Genomic DNA, 18,747 nt, shown 5'->3' with positions numbered 1-18,747 from the left:
GCTGCACACTCACCTTAAGAAGGACCTCCAGGTGTTTGCCGTGTTAGCCCCAAGCTAGTACAGTAAAGGCCGATAAAGAGCAGCCTCAGGAAGCAAATACCCCTCCAAGATGTAAGTCATTTACTCCCTTTTTACCAGCAGGATCAGGTTCAACCTGCATAAATCTATTTTGGCGTATTTTAATTGCTTGTAAACTGTTTCCTGGATATGCCACCGACCATGAATAATTAGAATCATTTCAATCACTGGGTTTTTGAAAGTGAACGGGAGAGCAGACAAGAAGGGGCTGCTCAGAAGGGAGAGTCATCAGTTAAAGCCTGAGTGGGAGCATTGTCTCCTCCGTCTCTTATTTTTTTCATGATGTGACTAGAGCCGCCTGTTTTTCAGCTACTCTGGCTGCCCCTCATTTTTTTAGGTATCTCTCATGTTAAGTAATGCTAGCTGCTGACAATGACCAGACCCAAGTGGCCAGTGTCAGAGTCATTCATTCACTCAGCCAAGATGGATGGAGCACCTACCATATGCCAGGCCCGGACGAAATCTCAAGGATAAGGAAAAGAATAATGCCCAGTTCCCAACCTTGAGAAGAACATGGCCTGGTGGGGGAGATGGGCACATAGACAAACAATTACACTATGGTGTGATAAGTGCTAGAATAGAGACGTCAACAGCAAGCTGTGGGAACGCAGAGGAGGAACTTACTCCATCAGGGGGAGTTGGGGCCAGTGCAGCCGAGAAGCAACATTTAGCAGGGGCGCAAGGGAAGCAGAAGAGTTGACCAGATAAAGAGGAGTAGGAGAGACACTCCAGTGCAGTGTTGCTACAGTGTAGAGGCCAGAGCCTGGCCCATGGTGTGAGATAAGACTGGAGGAGTCAGTTGCGCCAGACTGAAGGCCTTTGTATGTCCTGCTTGGGAGTTTGGACTGGGTCCTACAGTACGTGGGGAGACAACCACGGTTTTTAAGCAGGGGGAATGACATGATCAGATCTGAATTTCGGACGGAAAACTCAGGGAGGGAGGGGAGACAGGGAAATCGGTTAGAGGCTGACTCAGAGAGCACAGCTTTGCTTTATCTTCCCTCTGGACTCCAGGAGCTCTTGCCTGCACGTCTATTACGGCACTTACCGCAGAGTGTTAGAACTGCTTGTTTGCACAGCTGCCTCCCCATCCAGTCCTTGGGGGCAGGGGCTGAGTCTCAGTCATCTCTTCGCACCCAGAGCCTGGTACACGGGAGTCCTTGGGAGACATTGGTATCAAGCGAATGAGGGAACAAATGAATCAATAGGATCTAAGCAAGTTCAACTCTGATTTGCTCCCAAGTAACCACTGTGATGGATATATCAGAGAGAAATCCTACTCTGATAGAATATCAAGCCCATCCATGACTTTTCCCTGCCTCTGCCAAGCCCATCAACCTATCATTGTCCATCACAAAGGAAGGATGTGCTATTCATTGAAGACAAGAAAGTTGCTTACAGAGCTGTGCTGGTGCTACTTATGACCCTGTACTCTGTTCTTTCTCATAAATTAATTTTTGATGACTTGTTTAGAATTTATCTTCATTGTCTTCATTCTGCTCCTTCTGCCTTTCTTACCTTCTCTCCCTTCCTATTTAAATCTCATTCATCCTTCTAGGCCAGTTCAGTTGCTTCCCATCATGCATCACCCAGCCCCACACTCAGAATTCCCACTTGAGTTCCCATAGCTCCAGAGAAATGACTCACCTGTAATGTTCATCTCATCATAGTTCTTCCTGCACCTCTCTGCCTTCTCTACTAGACTGCAAGCTCCTCAAGGCCAGGGATTGTCTGCTTCATCATTGTCTCTCTAGCATCTCCCCACCCTGCATCCTGCCTCAGAAGACAACCAGTGAGTGTTTTCAAATAATACCCCAAGCATATTGCGTGCTGTCTGGCTGTCCCCTTAGAGATAATGCCAGTCTTGGGAGTACCCTATGCCTCTTTCTATCTTCTTGCACCCAGTGAGATATGTTTTTCTTCATCTGACAAATGGCAAGAAGAAAAATCATTGTTCATCAAACAATGGTAATATCTCCCAGAGACAGAGATCCCCTAACCTCTATCCCCTAATCCCATATCATTTGGGGTATTTTGAAAGCACAAAATCCAGTGCCTCTAAACAAAACATAAGCACACTGATCCATTCAGGGTCATAAATTCAAATCTCTTCTGAGTAGCTTATTGTATGATGGGTCTCACCTACGGTGCTGAGTCAACAAAAAGAGAAGATGAACATTCTCTTTGAAGGACGTATACTGAATTAGCTCAACTTAGAACACAGTAAGCATCAAGTACCAAGAATTCAAGTTTTCCAGGTAGAAATGTCCAGCGGACAATTATAAATTCAAGTCAGAGGCCAGGGATAAACACTGAACCCAGAAATTTAGGATCTCTGCATGGAAGTGATTTAAACCACAGCAGAGAGTGTAAACTCTTGCAGAGAGAGAGAAAAGAGCTGAGAGGACAACCTGAGGGCACCTACATTTAAGAGATAGGTAAAGGAAAATGATCCAGGGAAGGAGACTGACAAGGAACAGAGAGAGGAGTGGTGATGAGAGAGAAGACAGTGCCAAAGATGAGGCAGTAGTTGATGACAGGTGCTGCAGAGAGATCAAATAGGGTGAGCGATCACTGAAAAGAAGACATTAGGTTGGGTAAGTAGGGGGTCACTCTTGGTCTCCTAAGACAGGAATAGCAAATATAGGGCACATATGACTATATCCCTCCAGCCCCCACCCTGCCTACCATGTATTCCCATGAATTACTTGACAAACTGATTTGGGCACATTTTCCTGCTGAACCTAGACACAGTCTCAGAATCCTTCTCAACATAGTACCCCCAAGCAGCTACTACCAATCAATCAGAGTTGCCAACAAGCTAAAATCTCTTTGCCATCCTTCTAGAAAACAGTTCAGTGGAGGTGCGGGGGAAGAATTCAGACAGCAGCGTGTTGAAGTGTCTGAGAAATGAAGAGGTCAAGGTGCTGAAGAATAAAGAGATCTTAAGAAGTTTAGCAGTGAAGGAACAGAGAGGGCAGTTGCTTGAAGTAGTGTAAGGATCAGGCCAAGGCAGCACTTACAATCCTCTAGTAGAATCCATTTCTTTTTTTTTTTTTTTTTTAAGGCCGCACCCCGCGGCATGCAGGATCTTAGCTCCCCGACCAGGGATCGAACCTGCGCCCCCTGCAGTGGAAGCGCGGAATCTTAACCGCTGGACCCCAGGGAAGTCCCAGAATCCATTTTCTTAAGGTCATCTTAGTACTTGTCCAGCAGCAAGCCAGGTAAAGCAATATCCCTGTACTCTTCCTTCTTCTATCCCCACCCTTGGCTAAAGGAAAAATTGATGTAAAAAAGCTTTGTGTGTAGGCTTGTTTCCAAAATATTCATTTGATCAACAGAGACATATGGTATAACCAGAGTTGGCCCTGAACATATTTATGAAGGAGGAAGTCTCTCTAATAGTGGAAATTTGAGGATCAGCCGTAATGTGGGGAAGATATTAGTCTTGGCCAGGGCCCTTCCCCCAAACCCCTTGAAACCACACCCTGAAGGAAAGCCTTGGCCTGCAGGGAGTCCCCCTAGTGAAGTGGCAGCCACCCTGCCCTTGTGTTCTCTGCCACCTCCTCTGTGCCTCCTTCCCTTCCTTGCCAATTTACCCCATACACACGTTTTTATCTCCTCTCCTTTCTATCACCTCTGTCCCCCTGCCTCTTTCCTGCCACTTCCAAGTTCTCATTCCCTCCTCCTCTCTTCCATTTTTCTTTCTCTCTTTTTTTTTTTTTTTTTTTTTTGCTATTTGCTTTTTATTTTTTTTGGCTGTGCGGCATGTGGGATCTTAGTTCCCTGACCAGGGATCGAACCCACATCCCCTGCATTGGAAGCGTGGAGTCCACTGGACCACCAGAGAAGTCCTCTCCCATTTTTCCTAGTCTCATTCATTTGGATCCTTCTCTTCTTGTTCTCTCTACCCTCTTTCTGGCTTCAGAGTTTTGGAATACAGGGTAAGCTCTTCACAAGTTCGCCCTCATTCACTCTGAATGGACATTAGTAAAGAAATCCAGTTTTGCTACTGTCCATTATATGTAGAACTCCTGTTTCTTTGTACAGTTGATAAAGCACAATAAATAATAATAATAATATCTATCATTTAATAATAACATTTACTGAGCACTTACTATGCTCCAGGCACTGCTCTGTGTGCTTTACATGAATTAACTTACTGTCACAACAACTCTACAAGTACCTTCTGTTATTATCCCCATTTTACAAAGAAAACCAGGGCACAGAACAGTTAAGTAACTTGCCTAAGGTCACACAGCTAGTACATGGTGGAGCAAGGATTTAGGGCTCATCCCCTATGACTCCAGGAATCTCATTCTTTAACCACTATGCTTTTTGCTTCGTGGTGTAATGGAAAGCCCACTGGACTGAAAGTCCTAAGCCATGGGTTCAAGTTCACATCTGTTACTTTAGCACTGTGATCTTCTACAAGTCACCTCACTTGTCCAGTGCCCCACACGTGTGAGGACAGTTTACTGTACTCTAGCCAGTACCACACAGTTAAGCTTAGATTTATTCCTCTGCCCTTCCTGTAATTATCTTTCTCATTGGGATTTTCATCTCCTCAAGAGCAGTCACCAGACCTTATTCTTTTTTTGTACTCAGCTTCCCCTCAAGGACCTAGAATAATGTTCAGCACCTAATAGAACATGTGCGTGTACACACACACACACACACACACACTACTGTGGGTTAACTAACATAGGAACCTTACTGAATACACAATACACTAAAGGGCTATATATGTGTGTGTGTTCATGAAGCCTCTAAGTACTTTAGCTAATGAGATAAGACTAGTTAATACTGGCCATATTCTTCGTTTAAATATATTCGGTGCTCAAATAAGCTAACAGTTCCCAGGTTTACCTGATTATTTTGCTTAATAAAATTTTTTATACCAATAGTTAAAATACCATTAAAACTTTTGGATAATGAAACTATTTCCATGCCTTATTCATTCATTCACTTATTCATTCAAACAGTTCTTGGCACTGGTGTATGAGCCTCACCATGAAGCACTTCTTAAGTAGGGACCCTGTTCAAGTTGTGAGATGAGCTCCACAGGTGGGATACAGACGCAGTCTAGATGGGGTGCTGGGTTTCCATCCTCGTGTCCACTCCTCATGTAACATCTTGTCTCCAATAGCCCACATCTCCCTGACCTCTTGGTCATGCTCTGGACAATCCTAATTCCCCGTTCCCCTGCCTACAAGCAATCGCCTTTGATGTGCTGCTTCCTGCCAGTTCAGTCCAACGACTAACGGGATTATTATTTTTGTTTGTTTGTGTTGTAAAGCCATGGCAATAAAATTTACTCCCAATAATACCACTGCAATTTTGTGTCCTTAAAATGTACCATAAATGATATATATAATAACTGAATTTCCTGTAAATAGAAATGTTTTTCTGGGGAAAAGAGGGCTTTTTTGTTTCCATCATGGTTGGGCCCAGGTTCTTTGATGGAGTAATTGGTGACATAAGAAAGGTTGAGAAGCAACTTACAAGAGCATGTTATGGTTCAAAGTGCTGATGCTCTGTCACTCTTGTTGTGATGAGTTCTGTTCCCAGGATGAGTCAAGACAAGAAATGCTCTTGCTGGCCAGGGCCCACATCACAATCACCAGCACGACCTCCCTAGCTGATAACAAGAGCAAAGCCTCAGGGGTCTGTAAGAGGGATTGGCATCAACCTTGGGCTTACCCTGATAGGATCAAGTCTAACTTCTAGGAAAAGGTAAACCTTGAGTTAGCAATAAAAATTTTGAGAGCTTTTTGGAGTATTATAAAAAGGGGGCTGGCTTTTTATACTGACTAGGAGGGAGGTATGTTAGTTTAGCCGCAGGAGTCTATTGCCAGTGTGGCAAGTGTATTCCTTTAGGCATTTTTCTCATGCTGAATGTCATCCCTAAGGCTCTAAGAGATTTTACTTTACCATTCTGTTTCTTCTTCTCTGGTTGCTCTTTTTCTGCCTAGTCACTGGCTCCTTTTATCCCCCTACTACATTAGTCCTCAGCCATGACCTCACTTCCACACACCATCATCACATCTCCAGCTGCCTGCTAGACGTAGTGACCCACATATCCTACTGTCATCTCAAACCCACGAAACCCAAGCCCATCCCCTTCCCTGAGCCAGACTAGCTCTTCCTGCTACTTTAGCTCAGCTCTATCAGTGGCATTGATTCTCCTACTTACCCCGACTCAAAACCTAGGAGTCAACTTTGACCTCCCCTGCTCTCTTTCCTCCACAGCCAACCACTTACCAAAGTCCTCGGAAGTCTACCTTCACAATGTCTCTTTCCCATCCTCTCCATCCCCACAATAATCACTCTTGTTCAAGCCCTTGCTATCTCCCCCTTGAACTATGGCAGTGGCCTCCACACTGGTCACCCAGCCTTTGTATACTGCTCCCAGGTGTCCTAAGGCACAGCTCTAGTCCTGATATGCCTGTCACATCAAGTCCTGTCTCCTCAACCTGGGGTTCAAGGCTTCCCTTGCTCTCCTTCTAGAACTTTAGCCAACTTCCCAGACTTGTCCTGCCTCCACTAACTACCCTCCAACCCCACCCCATCCCTGCCTATTTGCAATCGCCCATCCTTCAAGATCCTGATTCTCCCTACTGGATGTGCATGTCTTCAGAATTTCATTCCTTCAACAAACACGAATTGAGTACCTATTATTTTCCAAGTGCTATGCTAAGAGCTGTAGGTAATAGAAATATGAATACAACAGTATTCTTCCCTTGTGGCACTCTGGCTAAGGAGCTAGAAAGACAGATATAAACAACTCGAAATCCCTATCAGGCTGCCTCTGACTCCCATCCTGTGGGCTCTTCCCCTCAGCCTATAAATATACTTTTAAGACCCTCCCATCTTAAAATACCACCCTACTCCAGTCCCACCCCTGTACCAAACTCTTAAAAAAAGGAGAGTGTATGTGTGTATTCTTACCGTCATTCTTTTTTTTTTTTAATTTTTATTTATTTATATTTTTTGGCCGCACCGCATGGCATGAGAGATCCTAGTCCCCTCACCAGGGATCGAACCCAAACCCACTGCATTAGAAGGGTGGAGTCTTAACCACTAGACCACCAGGGAAGTCCCCATCATTCTTACCTCCACTTCTTCCCATCAACTCTTCAGCCCCCTCCAGTCAGGCCTTGTCCACACCCTCCACTGACTTTGCTGCAGCAAAGATCTTCCCATGGACAAATCGGAAGACCACCCTCCTTTTATTTCACCTTTCTGTAACATCTCAAATCGTCACCAGAAATGTTTCCTCTCCCTCTGTCCACCTCTGAAGTGTTGGCTGTTCCCCATGATTCTTTCCTCGCCTCTCTTCTCTTCTCTTACTCTGTAGGAAGCCTCCCATGCCGGCCAAGGCAATTCCTTGGCAATTCTCATCCAATTCCTTTATGTCATTGATAACTCCCAAATCTATAACAAATATTCTGTATCTTAGGGCCAACCTCTCGCCTGAATTACAGGCCACTGTATCATCACGATTCTGACCCTAAACACGCTCCCCGTTGAACCCCCCTCACACATCTACACCCCACCACAAACCCTTGTCCTCTGCTTGTATTCCTCACCCTGTCACTGTACCTCCTACACAGTGGCAAATCCTTGACTCTCTCTTCTTCCTTACTTCCCACATCCAACTCATTGTTTAGTCCTATTGATGCTATCTTTTAAGTTTTTCACTCTCTGTTCCTCCCACAACTGTTCTGGCTCAGGCCCTATTACCACTCAACATGGCTCTAGCACCAACCTTGTCACTGGCCTCCCTATTTGCATTCCTCCCCTCAAATTCCATTCCATTCTCTACACTGTAGCCATTGAGTCTTATCAAGTGCCCAGCTGGCCTGTTCATCCCCTCATTTCCAAGCTCCCCCAAGTTTCCATTCACTTATGCCACAAATAGTTACTTGCCACCTCCTAGGGACAAGCACTGTTTTGGGAACTGGCACTGACAGTGGGGAGCAAAAGAGTGTTCTGCCTTCGTGGACCTTCTAGTCTGGGATCAGGCCAAATGCCTTAGTGTGGGGAACACGCATCGCCTACCGTGAAACTCATCCTGCCTCCCCAGACTCGTGTCCTGATCCTCCTTATGCCCTACCCTCGAGCAACATCAAATTGTGCTAAATATGCTGTTCCATTCCACAGTCCCTGCTCTTGCCCAGGCTGTCTTGGGAATGCCTCTCTCCCACCCACCAGGCCCCCTTTGCAGACCCTGCCCTACACAGTCACTTCCTCTGGGGTAGTTTAGAGGCTCCTATGGGTAGTGCTGATCTCCAGAATGACCTGGGTTCAAATCTCACACCACACGTGCTAGCTGTTTGACCTCTGTCAAGTTATCTGACTATTCTGTGCTTCAGATTCTCATCTTAAAATGGAAGTAATTCTAGAACCTCCATATGAGTTGGTTGTGAGAATTGTCAGTCCATAAAAAGTGTGCAGACACTTTAAGTGCCTGACACATAAGAAGCCTTTAATCAATATTAACTGTTAACTGTTATTGACATAGAAAACAAACTTATGGTCACCAAAGGGGGAAGAGGGGGATAAATTAGGAGTTTGGAATTAACATATACACACTACTGTATATAAAATAGATAACCAACAAGGACCTACTGTATAGCACAGGGAACTATACTCAATATCTTGTAATAATCTATAAGGGAAAAGAATCTGAAAAAGAATATATATATACATATATACGTATAACTGAATCAGTTTGCTGTACATCAGAGACTAACACAACATTGTAAATCAACTATACTTCAATTTTTAAAAAGAGAAAAAACATTAACTGTCATTACTTGTGACTTTAGTATTATTGTTATACCTCTCATCATACTGTTCTCATCATACTGACCCCTCCTACTAAGCATATCTTACAATCTTTGCACCCCAGTGACTAACCTAATCAGGTTAGGTACTTAATAAAGTATCTATTAAGTACCTACTGACACCTAGTCAGTAGGTACTTAATAAATGTTGAAGGAAGGATAAAAGGATTGGCTGTGCCGGGTTTGTGGTTTGGTTTCCTGTGACCACATAGGATTAGGAAGGAATAACAACAACCTTAAGGCTTCTTCTGAATATCTTCTTGACCAAATATCTAAGCATATGCTGTTTGCATTGCATGAGCAAGAGCTGGAGGGGAGTGAGCAAGAAAGGCACATTGAGCTGGCCTGAACCGAGCAAGACTGAGCTATTTTCCTTTCTTTATTCATTGACTCTTGGGTCGAGAAGGGACCAGCTCCCCTCAAGTACTATTCCCTTCCACTCCCATGCTTCAGCCCCACCTCATCCTTTCCATTTGCCCCATTCCTGCTACCATGTTCCCCTCAAACACGCATAAAAGGAAACCCAGAAAGCAAAAGGAGCGCTGAGGAAAAAGGGGAAGGGGTGGAGAAGGGTTAGCACCTCCCTCCTTCCTTTGCTGAGATCAAAGCCAGCGTTTGCACTTGCCAGCCGGCTGGGCTCTTTCATACCCTGCTCCACCTGTCTGGGAATGGCATTGCCGCTTGCCTGTTTCCTTTCCTCTTCAACACTGGAGGGCAATTTCAGGGTGGGGCTTTGAGCTATATCTAGTGCTGGCCAAATCCCTCCATCCCAACATCTTTGTCTTATTGATCAGATTTCCTTTCCACCTCGCCAGTAAGTAACAAGTGGCAGAGCGCAGGGCAGGAAACTATGAGAGAAGTCAGTTTCTCCACCGGCTCTAGGCGGAGCTCATGGTTTAAACAAGCGGGAAGCCACTGGGGCTGCTGGGCTTTGTCTGGCAGGAGGAACAGGCTCTCCTTTCTGCATCGTGGGGGGCCCCCAGTGCTTGGCCCAACATCCCCCAGGGTCTGGGTGAGGCACTGGTTAGGCAATAGCTTCTTGCCTCAGAAGAAGGGAATTCACATGTACTGACATCCTACCCTGTGCTGGGCCCTGTGGTCGGCCCTTTAATGTATATTATCTCTGTGATTCCTAACAACCCAGCCAGGTCAGGATTTATCATTCCTCTGGTAGCAATGACTGAAAGAGATTAAGAAGCTCGCCTGAGGCACACAGCTCAGTCCGGGTATGAAAATCCAGCTCTGCCTAACTCCAAGGCCGGGGCTCTTCCCGCCTCATCATGCTGCCTCAAGAGCCGAGAAAACTGTTCATGCCATAAATTGGCTCTTTGCATTATTCCACAGAATTAACTGAACGGCCAGCTAAACCTTTTGTGAATTAATGTAATTCAACATAATTTTAATGTAAAGGTTGAAGGAAATTCAACTCTACAGGCTCCGCAAAGAGAATGCGACAGAAGTTTCTGCCTTTGCAGAGTTCATGGCCCCGTAGAAAGGAGTTAACGAGTGCAAAACTAAAAGCATAATATAACACAGAAACAGAAATACCACGAGAGAGCCAGAGAGGGGAAGAGGGCACCGCACCACCTTTGCCTTAGATACAGCCTCTGCCTTCCCGGTGCCTGTCACTTCCCTCAGCTCCAAGCAGAGCCTCCCAAGGCTAGGACCAGTCAGCTGCCATGTGGAACTGGATCACAAAACAGGGACTCTCTTAAATCATCTGGGTCCCCTAGCCTAAGAATAGTGCGAATAAGCAGGACCTGGGAATAATATTTGATTGGCAAAGGTGGGGAGATGTTTAGGAACCCACGCTTACCTGCAGCCAGCCTGCTTCAGCAAAGAATGGGTTATTTATGGGTTAGTTAAAGCCAGGTGCTCATGCAGCCAGGACAGGAGCCTTGATCCCAGTCAAGCTGAGCTCTCACGTGGCAGTCAGTTCTGGCCCCAGCTGACCGTCTTGCAGCCATGTGCTCTTGGCCCAAGAGGGGGCTAAAGCCAGAGAACGCGGCTGAGCGTGCGGCAGGCCCTCACAATGAGGACACGTTGTTCCAGACGCTCAGCCCGAAACAGATAGCTCACAACATGCCTTGCTGACAGAGGATCAGCAGTGTTATCTTCGTAGATGGAGGCAGAACATTCCCTCCTCCTAGACCTCAGCGAGGCCCCTGACTCTGATTTTTATAGCACTTTGATGCTAGGGGTTTGGGTCCCCCAGAGTGGCTTCTTCGTTGCAGCTGCCTTTCTTCTATTGCTCTCCCTAAACCCGTCTTTCCATACCCGTGAAATGAGTGTACTACTTGACACCTTCTGGAGGAGGAGAGGCCGTCCAAGGAGAGAGGGCCACACCTGTTTGAAGCCTTCTCTTCCAGAGCCAAGCCCACGAGGTTCTCGGGCTTGGACTGAGGGGCCCTCCTTGGCTAAAAATACAAACCTCTCAGGTTTCTTTGATCAGAATGGGGGAGTTAGTTTCTGGATGTGTCCCCCAGGTAACCCCTCTTGTCCATTCCATATATGGATGTGGTAAAGATGATCTCTACTCAAGGCCCCTTCTATCTCCAGAATTCGGGGCTTCAGGCATCAGAAAGTAATAACCCCAGCAGGAAGGAACTAGACCCCTCTTTCCTTTTTAGTTCAGTCCAAAAAAAAAAAAAAAAGCATTATAAGCATTGGCACAGTCTTGGTCATTTTTCTTTTAATTAGATGTGTGGAATCTTCTGTCATGGATGTGCAAAAGCCATCTCCCCATCAAATTATTCCCATAGATTCCACAAAGACGCTGTTAGAATCCCTAGAGATTGTTCCACAACCTCTCCCATGGTGCCAGATGTACATCCAGACTCTTAACAAGGATAATTTGGTGGCAATGGCAATCACCCTGGATTATTTTTTTAGAGGCTCTTTGGATGACATCAAATTCATGACACATACCAAGATCCCTTTTGCTCATGCCCTCTGTACCATTTTTTTCCATGGAATTTGAATTTCCCTGGCTTACTTACCACCTAACAATATCACTATTGAAAGCACATAATGTTAAGGACCATATGCTCTCTCTCCAGAGAGTGTGCACAAATACTATTTCTGTTAAAAACTAAACAGAAATAGTAGCTTTGCATATTTCCCATTCAAAGGCTTATCCCAATTGAATGATTCCCTTTGTCATGGGGTGTTTTTCCCCAAGCGGGCCCTAATAGAGAAGCTGAATCAGATATTGTGACTTACCAAAGGTCACAAGGAATCATCTAGTGAACTAGAAATAGAATCCAAAAACCTTTATTTTGATTCCCTGAATTTAAAAACAAATAAACTCTACTACGGAGAAAGAAAAACTAGAGAAACCAGGCTCATTTGGCATTCCCAGGTCAGGGAATTCAAGGCAACCAAAACTAACAGGCAGCTGCCTTGGTCTGTGAGGACCAAGGAGGTGACTAAGGCACAGGTGCTGCCTGCCTTCAAGGAGTTGATAATCCAGTGCAGGGAGATCAGGTCGCTGTTGAAAAATCTCTACACACTGTAGAACGTGCTTGGGAACACCCAGAGGACCCCAGAGGAGGGTTTGTCCATCTTCACAGCCCCCGCAGCAGCTGGCACAGTGACCTGTATGTGACATGCCGGCAAGCACTGTCGATTTGTTGAACAAGGGCCATAAGGGATGTACCAACAGAACACTCTGGGGGTTGGTGGAGAATGAGGGACAGCTTTGTGAAGGAGGTGACATTTGAGCTGTGCCTAGAAGGATGGGGAGGTTTTTCACAGGCAGCAGGGGTTGGGGGAGGGCTTTTGCAGACCCCAGGAAAGAGCAATGGCAAAGATCCTCGGGGGTGGGGGCGGGGGGGGGGAAACCAAGCCCGGTCTCATTTGGGAGAGCCCGGAGCAGGCCAGTGTGGCTAGAGAACAGGGGGATAGAGTGGCTGGAGAGAAAAGTTGAGACGTGAGCAGAGAGGACCTTGAACACCAAGCCAAAGAATTTCACAGTGGACTGTCACGGGAGGTTTGAAAATGGGGAACGGTTTCCTGCTGCATCCTCCTGCCCTGCCCACCTGGGCCTCCCTTACCTTGTCAGTAGCGGTGGATTTCTCTTGATTGTTCTGTTTGTATGTGGTTTGGTTTGGAGGTTTTCTGTGGTTTAGTTTGTTTTTTGGCCTTTCCCTTTTCGTTACAGTTTTTCACAGCATATGGTCCTGATTATGTGCTGGAAATCACGCCAAGCTGCCGGCCAGACCGCAATGAGCCCCACCGAGTCCAGCAAATCCTCAACTACATCAAAGGTGAGCGCCACCCCTCGAGTCCTGCCCTCCTCATTCCACCCAGCTTGTGGTGACCCATCAGTGGGGGCTTCCCCCAATACCATTTGTCATTTGGTGGCTAATCTTTACACCGACTTGGAAGGGAAACCTCTTCTTGGCCTGAGAGCTTGTAGTTGGAATTCCGCACTGGTCACTCTGGCTGGGATTGTCATTTGGCCAGCTAATGTCACCTTCAGGGGAACAAAAGGTTCAACTTTAGGCACCTCCAGTGGAAAGCCAGTTCTAAAGTGTGACCTGGAACTCTCCCTTTGAAAAGGGCAACAGTAAAATCCTCTCTAAGATGAGGGAAAATCAAGTCAATTCAGACTTGGGGTTGGGAGTAGGGGTGAAGGGTGCTCACAGACATTCTGTTCCAATGTGTTTCCTTGGTCCAGTAGAGCCTCGAGTGACTGTGAGCCCACAATGAGTAGTCAGGGATTCTGAAGCCCTGGGAGTGGGTTCCCCAGTCTCACTTAGAGCACTGGAGACGGGGCTGCTGCCCTATCCTTCCCTTCCCTAAGGCTGGCCTCCAATTACTGTGGCCTCTGGACAGAGGGAAAATGGCAGTCATCAGGTTATCGCCCTCTTGATCACATTGTCCACTAGCTGTTTGGGGACACTATTGGTAGAGCCCCCCTCCCAACCCCAGCTGCTGCTCCTCAACTCAACTCACTTCATCTACCATTTTTTAAAAGTCGTTTTGGCACCCACATTCCTGTTTAATTGAATGTGTGTACATGTGCATATTTTTTTGGATCCTAATTATTTGCAAAGTTAAGAGGCCAAAGGTATCACATTGCCTATCCTGGAGAGTGAAATTCCCATGTTTATTCATCTAACAACCAAGATAGCACCAGTTCTCCTAACTTTGACTCCCTCATTGGAATAGAATCTAGCATGAAAGGGAGGCCTATTCTGCGTCAGAGTTAGTCTGAGGGAACACGTTGTATCCTGGGGGTCTTTGCCGAGGGTGATATTAAGGCCCCGTCCTCTAGTACAGCCAAGTCTGTGACAACAGCTGAGTCCATACGCAGGGACTCCACATCCCAGGCTCCTTTGACCAGAGAAAAGTTTCTAAGCTCAAGAGTCATAGACTTGGGCTTCCCTGGTGGCGCAGTGGTTGAGAGTCTGCCTGCCAATGCAGGGGACACGGGTTCGAGCCCTGGTCTGGGAAGATCCCACATGCCGCAGAGCAGCTGGGCCTGTGAGCCACAGTTACTGAGCCTGCGCATCTGGAGCCTATGGTCCGCAACAAGTGAGGCCACGATAGTGAGAGGCCCGCGCACCGCGATGAAGAGTGGCCCCCACTTGCCACAACTAGAGGAAGCCCTCGCACAGAAACGAAGACCCAACACAGCCATAAATAAATAAATTAAATTAATTTTTAAAAAAAAAGAGTCATAGACTCATAAGGTTGTGCTCATAGCAGTGCTTATTGCCCCTCTCAGGTGTCCCACATCCCTCAGCCTTTCCCTGACCCTGTAGTTTCAAGCCACCTCCCTCTGGCCTCTCAATGGCTACCAGCCTCAGAAGTCCTCACTTCCTAACCAAACCCTCCTCCCTCCTCCAACCTTTTTAAGGACTTTAAAATCCTTCTTTTCCTGGCCCTTCTTCAGCCCTTCTCACTGCGCTGCAGCCCCGATTAACACTCGTGCTCCCACCCTAGTTTCCTACTGCTCTTCTCAGATCCTGGACCAACTTCTCTTACCCCTTTTCCTTCTACCTTGCCATTTTCCCCTCATCCAGTCTCTAAATCCTGGTAAAGCACAGACAAAGCAATAGAAACAGAGAAACTAAACAAGGCTCTGCAGCTACTTGCTCACACCTAGGTATGTGCAGATATCTGTATGCCCTCATGCTTTCCTGCACACATACCCAGGCACTTATCTCCAGAGACTGGTGACACCTTGCTACTGAGGAAATGGAAATGACAAGTGAGAGAAGACGTAAGGAAGGTAATTCAAAGGGAAGAGAACTAGGAAATGTAAGAAACCCAAAAGAGGAATAAATTTTGAAAAGACTTGAGATAAAAGATTAGTTTGAGGGTTGGTTAAAAAATAGTAATAATAATAATAGAAAATCTTAGAGGATATGTAAGTTACATGGAAGTCAAGATTTTTTAAAAGATCCTAATAGGTTAAAGCAATATTCTGGCTGCAACACCATGAAATTAAACTGGGAGAAAATATATGGACTAGGAATTGGGTCCTCAAAAGCAACTGGACACACACAAGATGGGAAACATGGCTTTGCAGCATTTTGTCTGCAAGAGAGTTAGGGAGTTTCGTCAGTGTGAGTCACCAGGGCAAGGTGGCCTCCAGAGATGCTAATGCAGTATCGACCTCACTTTAAAGGAACTGGAGACAAATAGGAGCATATACTCCAGGAGGTCAGTTAGGATGGGGAGAGGACTGGACCCCAGGCTCCAAGAGGTCTGGTTGGAGGAGCTGGGCTTTTGGAGAAAAGAAGACCCAGGGGGATGCGGTCCTATATCTCTGAGAGGCTGTCACAGAGCAGAGGGCATAGACAGAGTCTATGTGGTCACAGGGCACAGATCTAGGATCCATGTGTAGATATTATTAAAAGGCAGATTTTCATTCAAGAGAAAGAAGAATTTTCTAACGATTAGAGCTGTCCAAAGTGGAACAGACTGCCCAGAAAGGAATGAGGTCTCTATTGCTGGAGACATACAAATAGAGACAAGACAGTCACTTGACTGTCATATCGTAGACAGACTCCTGCATTTGGAGGAGGGTGATTATACTAGGTTATTGTCAAGGTTCCTTCCAATCCTAAGATTCTAGGATGCTGTACATTAAAATGAGAAAATAGAAAAACAATAAAAAGAAGATGATGAGAGTGCAGGGGTTGGTAGATGAGTCACAGTTGGGGGGGCGCGGGGGAGGTAATGCTGTGTATAGGAAAGAATTGATGAGGAGAAGAAAAGAAACTAGGTGGCTGAGAGTGGGTGGGGAGCCAGGACAGCAAGTAGAATGGCTATAGAATACTAGGAATCTTCAGATTTTTCCATTTAGCCATCCCTTTCATATTGACAAAGTCTTGTGTTCTAGCCATGCAAATGAGCAGAGCACATAAGTCCAGAACCTAAAAGAAATTCAGTTGAACCTAGAAGAAATGAGGCTAGAAAGAAGTCCAAATGTTGCTAAAAATGGCCAGGCTAACCTGCTATACTGAGACCGTGCCCCTCCAGCCTGGTGACGCATGCTGCCATCAGATAGTGTGTTGCCATGACAATGGTCAGTGTGGAAAGGCTGCTGAATTTTCTGCATTCTGAAAGATTTTCCTGAACCTGCCTACAAGACTATCATTTGTTCTTGCATATAAAGCCTCTGTGAGGCTGGCCATTTCTCTCAGTGCCTCCCTCCCCCCACTCATTCCCACCCCCCATTAAAAACAAAGGTAGTGGGGCAGAGGCAAGGATTATTTGGGGGAGGTGGATGGCAATGAGGGAGTGGATAGATTAAGCTCCACTCTATGGGAAGGAGTTTCACCAGCATATCTGGTTGAATTTGTTTAACCTTTGAGCTTGGGTTTTCTCTCTTTCTCACATCCCTTAGGAGCACAAAAGGTGGGATTTTTAACCTATTGGAGATGAAACCTGAGGAAGTTCATTGTATAGAGATGCATTCCATATGCCACAGGATGACTGGAGGCACAGGCAGATTTGGACCTCACCTTATCCCATCTTTACTGCCCATTAGACTTTCTAAGAGAGAAAAATGACAAAAATACAACTATGGAGAGTCCATTCAAGCTGTTAGCTTTATACAGAGAAAAGCTATGTGTTGCTCCCACAAATCGTTCTTCTCGTGCCAATGAATCTTGAAGATATGTGTCATTGTTCACAAGGAAGTGTGGGTTACAGAGTGGATCGCTCAGCCTAGCTCATGACCACTACTGTAAAATCACCCTCGCACCATCTTCATGTGCTCAAACTTGTTTGTCTTTCCTCTCTGGTTGACGTACTCCAGAGGAGTTGGCTCACAGTGAACCTTCCAGAGTTGGAACAGTGCTGATGTGATCAATCCCCAGAGGCAGCTAGCTCCCTGAGCCTGCCTAGCTCTGCATGGGGAAACAGGGGTAGAGGTTTTCTAATCCCTGGTACTGATGACATTTGAATCAAGTAAAAGTCCCTAGGGGGCCAAAAGCTTCATGTTGCTGCCCAGGCCCGACCTGGTGGGGGAGGGGGAGGGGGAGGTGAGTTGTGTATATGTGAGTATGTGTTGCAGTTGTAACTGGAGGTTTCTACACTTGCTCTGTGTTCCCAGATTCTACCCCAAGTTTGCCTAAGTTAGAAAAGTAAACAAATGGGACCAGGAGGAAAGGAGCAGGAGGAGAGGAGGAGGTGGGGGGAGGACACAAGAGGAAAGAGCAGACCTTGTGCCCATCTGCCCTTTCTGACCCTTAATGAAGGAGGCTTAGTATGGCAGCCTCTATGGTGCAGGGTTGGGGAGATGGGCCAGCAAACTGATATGGGTGTGGGGAGAGACACCACAGGAGAAATAATAAGAGTAATAGCTACTATTTATCTTACAGATGAGGAATTCAGAGAGTCTCAGAGAGCATAAATGACTTGGCCAAGGTCACCTTTATTCAGTCATTCAGCAAGGAATTACTAAGCACCTACTCTGTGCCACACACTGTGCTAATAGGTAGTGGAGCAGACATTTGAACCCGGGTCTGTCTGAATTGAGACTTTGGAGTCAGGCTGTTTGGCCTTTCTAGTGCCCCTCCTCTCTTTGCAGTGTTGCCCTATCAAGCCTACTCATCATCTGCTTTTTCCAATCGCCCCTGGTAAACCCCTCCCACCTTGTACTACACACCCGGCTCCTTCCTTGTGGCTGATCCAAAGCACCTGAAATCTGATGTCTCTCTGGAAATGGGAGGAAATCAGCCATGGACAACATTTGAAATTCTGGTCCCTGACCTAGGTCTTTTAGCCATGCCCCCCTCACCCCACCATACTGTAATTGAAACTTCCACTCCATTTTGAGATGAGTAGAGAAGTAAAAGAGAAGAACAGAAGGTGGAAAACGCCAACCCACGTGACTCCTGCTGCCTGAAGTGTGCTGTGGTCACCAGGCCCAGTCTATTTACAGTTCCACAGCCCCAAGCTCAGACCCTTTGCACATCTACCGGTAATATTCTTGGGAGAACCACTGTGCTGAATGTAAGCAGCACCTCCTCTAGCAGCCTGAAGTCTGGGATTGACATTCTTCTAGGGACTAGCAATTGGGTCATCAGGTCTGGGCATGTCCAAGGCCTGCTGGAGCCCCCAGCTTGAAGCAGTGCTCCTGCCCTGTGGGACTCTACACCATGGAAACTCGGCTTACTTCCACACCTTCTCTTGCTTCCTGAGAAGCCATGAGAGTAAATTGAAACTCAGGGTTGGTCCCAAGACAGACTGACCATTTGCTTTAGGGCTTCTTGGAAGGACTTTGGAGCAGGATTGTGGGGGCTACTCTGAGCCAATTTGCATGACTTCAGGTGAGGATCTCTGTGATGTCCAT

The 18,747-nt window shown here is 46.3% G+C and overlaps 1 protein-coding gene across 6 annotated transcripts in view; it reads left to right on the top strand.

Annotated features, from left to right (window-relative positions):
• Positions 1-18,747, top strand: part of HDAC8 (histone deacetylase 8) — a 244,573-nt gene that overhangs the window by 206,001 nt on the left and 19,825 nt on the right. For 3 of the 6 annotated variants that reach the window (XR_014239576.1, XM_082377329.1, XM_082377333.1), the window contains exon 10: positions 13,093-13,198. Coding sequence is in view for 4 of the 6 variants with exons in the window: in XM_082377329.1 (XP_082233455.1) it covers positions 13,093-13,198 (106 nt within the window). In the remaining 2 variants the exon portion in view is untranslated. The other 3 variants (XR_014239575.1, XM_082377328.1, XM_082377330.1) reach the window with 2 other exon arrangements.

This window comes from Balaenoptera borealis (assembly GCF_965194805.1).
Source record: "Balaenoptera borealis genome assembly, chromosome: X".
NCBI classification, from domain to species: Eukaryota; Metazoa; Chordata; class Mammalia; order Artiodactyla; family Balaenopteridae; genus Balaenoptera; species Balaenoptera borealis.
The sequence above is the reverse complement of the archived record's forward strand: the minus strand, read 5'-3'. Positions and strand labels throughout refer to the sequence as shown.